A 13,205-nucleotide genomic window follows, 5' to 3' on the forward strand; every position below is an offset into this window, starting at 1 on the left:
GGAGCACCAGGGCCCATGTGATTTTATAAGAGAACCAGACATTCAAGGGTTTTTATTATATTAACTATATTATTACATATAATATAGATTTTATTTTATAAATATAAATATATAATTTATATATTAATGCCAACACAGTTTGAACTGTTGTACAGCATAGGCTTTCTTTACAGTTGCTATAAAAGCCTTTTGCAAAATTTCATACCAATTCCTGGTTTAAAAAAAAAAAAATTAAAAGGACACCTGGGTGGCTCTGTCAGTTAAGTGTCCAACTTTGGCTCAGGTCATGATGTCACGGTTCATGAGTTCAAGCCCTGCATTGGGCTCCCCGCTGACAGTGTGGAGCCTGCTTGGGATTCTCTTTCTCCCTCTCTCTCTGCCCCTCCTCTCTCTCTCTCTCTCTCTCTCTCTCTCTCTCTCTCCAAAATAAATATTTAAAAAATTAAAAATCTAGGAATTGGAGGATAATTTCTTAATGTGATAAAACCTATATGCCTCAGTCTATAATCCAACAAAGTGGCATTCCCATTAAGCTCAGAAAGAAGGAAGGATGCACAGTATCTCCACATTTTTGTTTTGGACGTATTTGTGTAAATCAGATGAAAGTAAACAACTAGCCATAAGATTTGGAAAAGTATTCAGTGAGATAGGATACATATTTAGCATATGGAAATGAACAGTTTTTCCTATATGCTAACAATAACCATTTAGAGTGTATGGAATAGGAAGCCATTCACAATAGCAACAAAATATAAAATAGTGACATAAGAAAATGAAATGTATTTGAGATATATATAAAATATATAAATGTGCAAAATGTACAAAACCTGTATGAGGACAATGTTAAAACATTCCTGAAAGACATAAAGTAGACTTGAACAAATGGGAAAATATCCCTGCTCTGTGATAAAATGAAGATCGTAAAGAGGTGAGTATTAATTATAAATTTTATATTATCCCAATAAGAAATTCTAACAAGTTTTATATGTTTGAATGAGATATGCTTATTTTTAGGTTCATTTAGAAAAATAAGTATGCAGTAATATCTGAGGAAATACCAAAAAAAAAAAGTAAGAAGGGCTGAATTCTAAATAATATGGATGTTAAAAAATCTATAACTAGAAATGTGTGGTTTTAGGACATGAATTAACAGAGATTAAAGGAACAGAATATACAGTATAGAAAAAGACATATATATATATATGTTATATATATATATATATATATATATATATATATATATATATATATATATAAAATAGAGATGGAACTTCAAAGTACTGGAAAAATGAATTTTTTTAATAAAATAGTTTTGGAAAAATTGAATATCATAAGGAAAAAGAAAAGTAGTTACTTACTACCACCATAATTCCAAAATGATCAGAAATCTAACTTTGAGAAATAAAACCTTACATGTACCAGGAGAAAACATCAATAAATTATTTGTAATCTTAGTTTGAAGAAAGCCTTTATACTATGCACCAATAGCCAGAGACAATATAAAAATACGATGGTAAATTTTATTACATAAAGATTAGAAGAATATTTTTGGTCTTTCATCCATTTTGAATTTATTTTTGTGTATGGTGTAAGAAAGTGGTCTACCTTCATTCTTTTGCATGTTGCTGTCTAGTCCTCCCAGCACCATTTGCTAAAGAGACTGTCTTTTTTCCTCTGGATACCCTTTCTTGCTTTGTCAAAGATTAGTTGTGCATACATTTGTGAGTCCAATTCTGGGTTCTCTATTCTATTCCATTAGTTTGTATGTCTGTTTTTGTCCCAATACTATACCGGCTTGATGACTGCAGCTTTGTAGTATAGGCTAAAATCTGGGATTGGGATGCCTCCAGCTTTGGTTTTCTTTTTCAACACTACTTTGGTTATTCTGGGTCTTTTGTGGTTCCATTACAAATTCTAGCTCTGAGAAGAATGCTGCTGGTGCTATATCGATAGGGATTGCATTGTATGTGTAGATTGCTTTGGGTAATATGACATTTTAACAATATTTGTTCTTCCAACACATGAGGATGGAATGTTTTTTCCATTTCTTTGTATCTTCTTTAATTTCCTTCATAAGCTTTCTACAGTTTTCAGCGTACAGATCTTTTACCTCTTTGGTTAGGTTTATTCCTAGGTATTTTATGGTTCTTGGTACAGTTGTAAAGAGAATCTTCTGTCGCTGCATTATTAGTGTACAGAAATGCAACAAATTTCTGCACGTTGATTCTATATCCTGCTACTTGGCTGAATTCAAAGACCTAAATATGAGCCAGGAAACCATCAAAATCCTAGAGGAGAAAACAGGCAACAGCTTCTTTGACCTCGGCCACAGCAATTTCTTACTTGACATGTCTCCAAAGGCAAGGGAAATAAAAGCAAAAATGAACTATTGGGACCTCATCAAGATACAAAACTTCTGCACAGCAAAGGAAACAATCAACAAAACTAAAAGGCAAGCAACAGAATAGGAGAAAATATTTGCAAATTACATATCAGTTAAGGATTTGTATCCAAAATCTATAAAGAACTTACCAAACTCAACACCCAAAAAAAACAAATAACCCAGTGAAGAAATGGGCAGAAGACATGAAGAGACACTTTTCCAAAGACATCCAGATGGCTAACAGACACATGAAAAGATGTTCAACATTGCTCATCATCAGAGAAATAAGTATCAAAACCACACTGAAATACCACAACACAGCAGTCAGAGTGGCTGAAATTAACAACTCAGGAAACAATAGATGTTGGCGAGGATGTGAAGAAAGGGGAACACTCCTGCACTGTTGGTAGGAATGCAAACTGGTGCAGCCACTCTGGGAAACAGTGTGGAGTTTCCTCAAAAAATTAAAAAAATTATTACCCTGTGACCCAGCAATAGCACTACTAGGAATTTATCCAAAGGAAACAGGAGTGCTGATTCATAGGGGCACATGTATCCCAATGTTTATAGCAACACTTTCAACAATAGCTAAATTATGGAAAGAGCCCAAATGTCCATCAACTGATGAATGGATAAAGAAGACGTGGTTTATATATACAATAGAATACTACTCGGTGATGAAAAAGAATGAAATCCTGCCATTTGCAACAACGTGGATGGAACTGGAGGGTATTATGTTAAGTTAAATAAATCAGTCAGAGAAAGATATCATATGTTTTCACTCATGTGGAATTTGAGAAACTTAACAGAAGACCATGGGGGAAGGGGGAAGAGAAGGGGAAAAAGTAGTTACAGAGAGGGAGGGAGGCAAACCACAAGAGACTCTTAAATACAGAGAGCAGACTGAGGGTTGATGGGGGTTGAGGGTCGAGGGGACAGGCGGGGAGGGAAAATGGGTGATGGGCATTGAGGAGGGCACTTGCTGGGATGAGCACCAGGTGTTGTATATGAGTTACGAATCACAGGAATCTACTCCTGAAGCCAAGAGAGACTATGCTGTATACACTGTATGTTAGCTAACTTGACAACAAATTATATAAAAGATACATATATTGGAAAAATAGTACCATAACCAATGTCAAGATAAAACAACAATCCAGAACATACCTGCAGCTTATAGCTCACATAATGAATATAAAGACAAAGAGAACTGTTGAAAAATGAAGACCAAAACACAAAAGAAATCTGATAATAAAAACAAACATTAGCAGAGATTCAGATAATGATTGACTCTCATTTATAATTGTGCAAATGACACATTATATATGTTATATTATACATATATGCATATATATGAAGCTTAACTTTTTTCCTAAGAGAAATGCAAAATGAAATTACACCAGTATACCTGTGACAAGTTGGGTTTCACAGGAAGCCAAGTGAAGAGAAGATTAGCCTGCAGGACCATTTTCACACAGGACATCAATAACTTTGGAAAGTTACACAAGGAAGCAAAATTGGCCAGAAAAATGTGGGCTCCAGGGCCATCTGAATGAAGGCCTCCGCTGATTCCACAAAGAGTTCTAGACTGAGGTGGCTCTCAGAGAAGTCCCAAGTGAGAGCAATAGGGTTGGGCTTGTATCCTTCAGTACTGATCAGTCCCATTGGATGTGGACTGCCCTTGAACAGAGGTCTAATCTTGGATGAGACATTGTCTTCAGTCCCGGCAACCCTCAGAGAAGAAGACTGACAGCTGAGCACTTTCTTCCAACAGCACTTCTAGGTGCTGCCAAGGTCCTTCCTTCCAGAGAGGGTTCCCATTGGCATGTCCTAGTGTCTACTACACCACCATTTCTCCCCTATCGGATTGGCAAAAATTCAAACACTGAACAACATACTCTGCAACATGCCCATGAGAAAATAAGTACCTTATACATTGCTGGTAGATGTGCAAGACGATACTTCCCTTATAGAGGAGCATACCCTGACAATATTTCCCTACACATTAAATCACAAGCATATGTACAGAGTTAACCACTGTGGCATCATTTGAGATGTGTGTCTTAGGAGGCTCATTATAGTATATCCACACTTTGGAGAACTATGTAGGAATAAAAAGGATGGAAGAAGATCTGTAACAAGAAAACATGCCCTGTGTTCTCTGATTTATCTCTAGCTTATATGTGTATGTGTATCTGGGTTTACATTTATAGTTATGAAATATTAATGTTTCACTTATAAAACATTTCCCCCCAGAAAAGGATAAACAAAGACCTAATAACTTTTTTGTATGTGATGAGAATGGCATGAAACCAAGACTTTTTGCAGGGATGCTCCCTCTGTCTGTCTGTCTGTCTCTGTCTCTCTCTTGTAATCTTAGTTTGAAGATATATACACACACACACACACACACACACACATACACACACATACACTATATGTTTGAACTATCTACGTATTTTTAAAATAATATTGGGGCACCTGGATGACCCAGTCAGTTAAGCATCTGACTTCGGCTTAGGTCATGATCTCATGGTTTGTGAGTTTGAATCCCACAGCAGGGTCTCTTCTCTCAATGCAGAGTCTGCTTTGGATCCTCTCTCTCCTTCTCTCTCTGCCCTTCCTCTGCTCACACTCTTGCTTTCTCTCTCAAAAATAAAATAAACCTTAAGAAAATAAAAAGAGGGGCACCTGGTTGGTGGCTCAGTTGGTTAAGCCTCCGACTTCGGCTCAGGTCATGATCTCGTGGTCTGCGAGTTCGAGCCCCACATCAGGCTCTGTGCTGACAGCTCAGAGCCTGGAGCCTGCTTCTGATTCTGTGTCTCCCTCTCTCTCTCTGCCCCTCCCCCACTCATTTTCTGTCTCTCTCTGTCTCAGAAATAAACATTAAAAAAATTAAAAAAAAATAAAACGAATATTAAATAGAAAACATGAGGACACCAAAGCTTTGTTGAAATACTAAGAGAAGCAAATGCACCTGAATGTAAATCAAACGGATATGGATTTTACTTAAAGATGATACTAAGAACACATATACACACATGCACACAGAGAGAGAACATAGGGATATCTCTCTAGCTAGCCATCTATCTCTTCTGAAAAGGCCCACAACTAATAACATTAGAGTAGCAATTAGCACACATAACCCCAGATCTTTATATCTAAATACTGTAATCCAGTAGAAAAACTCATTGGAGAAATGACTGATTACAGTTAGGAGGTAGGGGAAGTAAAAGGATCTCAGAACATGTGATTGTGCAGAAAACAAAGTGCTCAAAGACCAATGTAATCATTTCTAAAGAATAGAGGTATTGGTTTGAAGGAGTGCCCAATAACCAAATTGTGACAATTTTAACATCATAAAGAATAACAACAATCATGGAATGTAATATATTACGTTAAATATGGTTAAGTATGTCGTCATATGAAGAGGAGGGAGAGCAAGGATGAGAGTGAACACAGGCAAGGGGAAATAGTTTTCTTCACAGAAGAATGCTACCTGATAAATACAAAAGTGATATTAGAATTAGAAAATCACTTTGAAATGATAATTTATTCAGGGAAAGGTCATGAATGGATGCTAAACCTATGACGTGAAAGTTAATGGAGAAGAAGATGCTCACATAATGTGCAAGTATCATCCCACTTTTAATTAAAAGGCAAAATGTATTTTTCAATGCATATGTCACAGTTACCATGTAAACAGCATTGTCATGAGTGGGAAGATGTGTAATGGTATTCTTCCTAATATGAAGCAGAAGAGGTATCCAATATCACCTGTGTAATATTCTTGCCTAAAATATTTAGCCTAAATTAAAGCATAAGAAAACAATCAGACAAATCCAAAATGCTGGACATTCTATAAGACCATTGGACCAAGAGTCTAAAAAATGGTTAATATTATAGAAATCAAAAAAGATAAATGTTTTTCTTTAAGAGAGATTAAAGAGATGATAACCCAATATATGTAAATATTTATTAAGACATCTATTTTATCTAAATATATAAATGTACATATTTATATGTCTAAACGTAATATACACACACACACACACACACACACACACACACATATATATGGTTACTTGGGGCTGTTGTGGAAATTAGGGTATAGACTGTATGTTTAGATGATATTAACATAAATATTCATATGTGTTATTTGCTTACATGTGGAAATCGTCTTAATCTTGAGAGATGTATATTGAAGTATTTAGGCAAAAATATCCTGATGTTTGCAACTTACTTTTAAATGATTCAGCAAACAACGAAAGAGGGAGGGCAAATATTCAACGTGTTGATATAAGATGGTGAATCCAGGTAATGATCTCATGGGTGTTTATGTAGTATTCACTCAACCTTTCTGTAGGCTTGAACATTTTCTCAATAAAAAGAAAACAAATGTGGTACCATTTCATACTCATTAGATTGACCAAAAATTAAATAATCTAATGAAATTAACTGCCAGTAAGGAAGCGGCAAGGATGAGAAGCAATGGGAACTCACATTGCTAGTAGACTGTAAGTGGGGGCGACTTTGGAAAATACTTTGTCACTATCTAGTTAAGTAGAAGACATGTTTACTAATGACCGATCCCACTTCTTGGCGCTTGTCTCAAGAAAATCCTGCCATGTGCATGACGAGACCTTGATAAAACTGTTCATAGGCGACTTGTTTTTAAGAACTAAAATTTGGAAATGCTCAAATGTCAATAAAACATAAATTATGCTATATTCACATAAAATACGACATAGTGGTGGAAACCAACTATGGCTGCAAACATCAACATAAATTAATCTCAGAAATAAATTCTTGTGTGAAAATAGCAAACCATAACATGATGCAATGGTGTAAAGGTTAAAAGTATACAATAGCGTTTATTTACAATAAAATATGTTGTGAAATGTTTCACCTAAAGCTGTCCAAACTGTAGTTGTCGGCCATTTAGATGAGCGTTACCGAAGTCCTGTGTCTTTACTAAATGCCAAGATGACATCCTGTGTCAAAGTGTTGCACAGGCGATCATCACCTAGAGGTGTCTTCTAATGCTTTTCCCACAGTAATGGAGAAAAGGCACTCTTCTACCCGGATCAATGTTTACATGAATGTGTGTGCATTCTCGAGAATGAAAACAAGAAACTGAGTGTTAGCTGCAAATTGCAGAATTAAAAGTGATACAGGTAGTTGGTATTTTTGTGTTGACCAGAGAGATGCTGTTTAAATAAAAAAAAGAAAATCAATATTTTCTATTTCTTTGCAGAGTAAAAGTGAGCAAATTACCGTGCGGCATCTGACATCAGGAAACTGGGAAGTGATAAAGATCTTGGCATACGATGAAACTACTCAAAAAATGTGAGCATTTTGGTTCTCTAGTCAGATTGGTAGTCACAGTTGTCAAACGCAATCTTTCGGCCAGATTGATGTTTTGCTTACCGTGGTCCTAGTCCAGACACCTCGGCCATGGAAACAGCAACATTCTCTTTAAAGACTCTCCCTACCCTTCACCCAGAGAGACACTTGCACACACACATTTACACAGATACGTACACACTTAGACTGAGAGAGATCACAGAGAAGTGTGATATGATATTTTAAGAACAAAAAGATGTGTTTCCCAAACGGATCAAAGTTCAGTGGTTGAATGAGAGAACAGGCCGGAGCTCGAAGATTCAAGTGAAAACTCAGCGTGGCAAAAATTGATCTGTGCCTGATGTGTGTGTTTTCTCTTTCCTGGGCAGTTACTTTCTGAGCACCGAGTCTTCGCCCAGAGGGAGGCAGCTGTACAGGTAAGCAAGGTGCAAAGACTTGGCTGTGCAGGTTGATTTCTCAGTGGCCGTCTACACACCTTAAGGATAGGATGGAAAACTCTGCAGTTTCATTTTTGACATGACGGAACCTCACGCTCTTGGTCCAGTCTCTCATGTCTGGACCTTTGCAAGCCTGAACGTTGGAACCTGAAGTGAAGACCATCCAGCTGTTCCTTTTGTAATTTTTTTCCTCACCTGCTTTTACAGTCTCAAAGTGTCTTTTTTTTTTTTTTTAAGGCTTGCATTTCTCAACTACCCATCTCACGGGGGTTTATGTATTTTCCTGAGTGGACTTTTCTTCCGCTAAGCCTTATTTTGAATTTTCAGTGCATTTATATTGTACACCGGTAACTTATTCCCAAAGTAAAACCATTGTGAACACTTAGAAGAGTAGATCAAGGGGAAGGGAAGTTTTTCTCCCCTGCCCCCACGATGTGCAAAACCTGGTAAGATTATTATTTGAGCCAGTAACACTCACTGCTTAGTAAAATAAAGCATTAGATGGGGAATGTTCTCATCTGCCCAATTTTCCCAGATGGAAAGTTATATTCATAAAAGATGCTTAAGGTCATACCTATTTAGTATTAAAACATCTCCTCACTCAGAAAGCTTTCACCAGGATCTCATAAGAATGACTTTTATTTTTGTCTGGCAAGCAACTTATTAATTCTAGACTTTATATACACTTTCAAATTTCCATTTCACAGATTCATTTTTAAAGTGTCAAAACTGCCATGGCATATTCTCAGTGGAAATTCATCATGTTTGAAGAAGTGTCACCACTGATTCTTACCCAGTAGCCTAGACTTTCCTTTGAGAGTAAAAATGCATGTTTAAAGCACCCTAAACTCCCTCTAATACACTGCACACTCTTATTTATGCATAAATTGCTTTCATCTGAAGCGTCTATTTTTATCACCTCTCTCAATAGGTGATTTTTGGATTCTTTGTTTTATGGGGTTTTTGTTTTGTGTTTCTCTTGAGTCTGAAACCCACAGTCTCAATTCTAATGACTTCCAAGGGAAGGAAAGCTGTTTATTTAAAGAGACTGATGCTAGTGGTTGGTTTAGAGATCTTGATGAACGTAGTGGTCACTTTGTGCTTTTTGGTGACCTGAAGCTTATCTTGAAGCGTATACTCCGGTTGATACTGGCAGTTGTGAACAATTTAAGGTTGTGGAACTAGTATATCTAAGTGTTATTTCTCTCATTTTATGAAACTCTTAAAGAAAAATCACAGTGTCAAAAGATTAGACTAGGCCCATTTCAGCCAATGGAACTATCTCAATCTCTCTCCCCAATATGATTAGCCTAAAATGTGATCTGAATCAAAATGCCTTCTTAGATTTGTGTGCTTGTCTTTGTTCTCTAGTGACTGAGGCAGCAGTCTGTCTATGAACTGTACTAGTGGAGCAGGCCATGTTATAAAGGAAATATAGTACCAATAAATTTCCCCTTAAGTTGCTCAGCAAATGCCAGTTGGCTTGACTGTAAGATAATGTTACTGTTTAACTCAGAAAACTCAATCACTGTCTTACCCAGGTCATAAAAATAATCATTGGTTGACCAAATTTATGGGATGAGATAGACCTGTGAAGAATCACAGATGCTGCCATAGTCAGTGTTAGAATGAACGTTGTCTCAAAATGTGCATTTCTTTATTTCAATAGATTATCATAATTTAGACTATGATCTAAGTAATGATAAATACTAACATAAATCTCTGAGGAACTTGAATCTGAAAAGTTATATGAAGGAGAGAGGGAAAGGGTTTAAATCCTAGTTATGTCATTTCACTAGGCACGCATTCTTCTCTGTGGAGAGTGCTGCACAACATTGTGACTATAATTAAAGACACTGAATTTTATACTTAAAAATGATTAAAATGGAAAGTGCTAAGGTGTAGGTGTATTTGAATGTATACACACACATAGAGCAATTTCAAAGAGAAAAAATAAGGTATGATTACCTTGCAAGTTATCGTAAGGGTGAAATGGCCTAATGTATTAAGTGCTTCGTGTGTGTATTGATCGGTTAGGCCAGTAAAGGAAAATTTGGATTCTAATGAGCTCAGAATGTTTCAAATGTGAAATTTTGAGTTCATGAACGATACTTAACATCTATTCTCAATTGCTTCTGGTGCCCACGCCAATATTCCTGTACCCATCCCCGTGTCTACAGCATACTGCACATCAAAATGACGATCATTCATTTACAAATGTATATCCAGAATCATGTTTCAGTATTTTCTCCAAGTATAAGATGTAGCTTCACCAGCATTTCCAACTGTCAGAATAATCTATGATACATCTCTCTTTATAAAATATTCTACATAGGAAATTTAACCTTGGGTAAATATCTCCATCCCTCTGACCTTAAGCATCATTGTTTGTAAAATAAAGAGATGATGACTTGTCTCTTTACCTACCTCCCTGATGTCTCAAAGTATGCATGATCATGAAGATTATATTATCGCACAAAACATAATTTTCCTTTACCAAAAATTTCAGGGCAAGTGTTAAGTGCCAGTATTTCCCATGTATCTATTTAGTGGGAAAATTTGACAGATAACCAAATTCTAATGTTTAGAATTCTGAATTCAGGAAATCATGAGATTGATTCTTTGTGTGACTTGTGAAAACTTTCATTAGTTCTTTCAACTAATATTTATTGATGGTGACTTTATTCTAGTCTCTGTGGGCACTTCCTTTTAAAACTTTACAAAGAAATATCTATGGAAAAAAGGCAGATAAGAATAAGTTCTATTGAGTCCTGTGGAAATCAGTTCATTTTAGAAGCATGCATATATACTTTAATATACATATAAGCATACATGATTTTAATTTTATCACAGAGAAGAAAACTGTGTCTCTTAACATTAGTAATGGAAATTGACTTTGTGTTTATATGGTAAGTCCTAATTGACAAGGAGCCTCAATATAAGCAGTGCTGTAGCTCCTGAGTTTATGTTAATGTTTAAATATATGCCACATATTCATGTACCTGGAATGGTACCATTTCTAATTTTCTTTTTCTTTCCCCAGTGCTTCTACTGAAGGATTACTGAATCGTCAATGCATTTCATGTAATTTCATGAAAGAACAATGTACATATTTTGGTGCCAGTTTTAGTCCTATGAATCAACATTTCCTATTATTCTGTAAAGGTAATAAATTATTTTATTTGATCAGTATCTATTACCATCACAAGTAACTATTACTCTCTAGCTATATGATTTGATACTCTAAATTTGTTTGTATGAATTTACTGAGATAAAAATTGCATCTTCATGTAGAAAACATAATTGGGAGTCAACATTTACTCATGACCACTAAGGGCTGTTTGAACGTGAACTGTTTAAAAAAGTGAACAAGCATATTTACATCAGCAAAGTCCTGCTACAGCAATAAACTAATTTACCTAGTCTTTAGGGGGAAAAAAAAAACAAAAACAAAACAGTCCTCTTATTGAAATATTGGCTTGGCTGTTAAGAGGTTTAGGTTCTACAGAAATTTAACTGCCTGGGTCTAGCATCCTGAAGTTCAGAGAGATTACATTCACCCTAATTAGATCTATCAGGTAAAAATATTCTATAGTCTTATATAGGAGTATGGTATATCTATGTTATACTGATAGGAATCATTGCCCCTTAAAAAGATACTGTAATTCTCAAAGATCAGATGGGAGACATCTGTCCCTTATAATGTGATGGACTGAGTGTTCTTGCTTTAGCTGGTACCTGAAGCTGTCCTGTTTTTAAGACACCCTGAGGAATAAATCAACACATGCTCTTTTTAGTTTTTTTTTTTTCCTCTGGGTATCTGAAAACAAAGTAATCAAAAAAGTACTTGTTTGATGACATCAGGGAAAACCATTAGACCTCTAGTTATAGTTCTGCAGAGGAATAAAGCTTCAAGATAACATCTTACAGTTACACTGAATTAACTAGTATATCTGAAAAATTTGGTGATTCCAGTTAAGGTATTTTTTTCAATTAGTATATAATTAGAACCAAATTTTTATTCATCTTATGGATGAGATATTTCCATTCCAGAGTGTGCATTCTTTCTTTCTTGGCTGAGTGGAAACAATTTAATTTTGGATGAACAAATGAGGGGTCATGAATCAGCATTCTGAGTATCACTGACTGTTCTATAAAAGAGTAGTGAAAGAGTAAGGAGCTTAAGATTGGGAACCGTAGAAATGTAGAAGTACAAGGGCATTTTGGAGAAGGGAAAAGCTTAAAAATAATCTGTGCAAATGGTTTCTTCCCCCATATATTCTTTTCTTTAATAAAATAGCCATAGGTAGTGATTAAATGTAGTTATCTGGTTTCTGTTTCATTATGTTTTTAATATGAAATACTTCCATTTGGAAAAAATAACACTGTCATGAATTGTTACTCATATCTTTAAAATATTTATACAAATTTTTAATTTATACATATTTTTAATATGTATGTTTGTAAAATCCAGGCCCAGGCATCCCAATGGTCAGTCTCCATAGCACGGAAAACCCAGCGAGTAAGTACACAAACAGGACAATGTGGAAGAGTCATGGTGGGCACTGGTATGAGGTATTATATATTCTGAGTGTCATATTCTTATAGAACCTTTTTCAAAGGTGTTTCCAGTATGGGGAAAGATGAGTAAGTACCATCAACTTGACATTGTTTATGTAAGAGAAACAGTAAAGCAAGTGGTTTGAGCCATGTTACAGCTGGAATTGAATCTTGCATGCCTGAAATAGGGTGTCTACTGTATCTAAATTGGTGAGGCCTGATTGAAGAGGCCCATTTAGGTACATTTCAGCCTACTAGCCCCTTAGTGCTCTGGTTCATGTTTTTCCTGGGCTTCATATAGATTATTCCTCCTTTTTGTGTACTTTTGGGAAAAATATGAAAAATGTTACTTTTTATATCCATTTCCAGATATCCAGGGCTTTCTAGTTTTATACATTCATTTATTCTTTTATGTATTTAACTCTGCATCATCTATTAAGTGAGAATTTACTTTATCA

The 13,205-nt window shown here is 35.6% G+C and overlaps 1 protein-coding gene across 1 annotated transcript in view; it reads left to right on the forward strand.

Annotated features, from left to right (window-relative positions):
- The window catches only part of DPP10 (dipeptidyl peptidase like 10), a 331,482-nt gene that overhangs the window by 258,985 nt on the left and 59,292 nt on the right, over positions 1–13,205 (forward strand). The window contains exons 11-14 of the mRNA XM_049615726.1: positions 7,641–7,732; positions 8,119–8,166; positions 11,231–11,352; positions 12,662–12,709. Of these exons, the coding sequence (XP_049471683.1) occupies positions 7,641–7,732; positions 8,119–8,166; positions 11,231–11,352; positions 12,662–12,709 (310 nt within the window). The remainder of the gene's footprint in view (positions 1–7,640; positions 7,733–8,118; positions 8,167–11,230; positions 11,353–12,661; positions 12,710–13,205) is intronic.

Source organism: Panthera uncia (assembly GCF_023721935.1).
Source record: "Panthera uncia isolate 11264 chromosome C1 unlocalized genomic scaffold, Puncia_PCG_1.0 HiC_scaffold_3, whole genome shotgun sequence".
Taxonomy (NCBI): domain Eukaryota; kingdom Metazoa; phylum Chordata; class Mammalia; order Carnivora; family Felidae; genus Panthera; species Panthera uncia.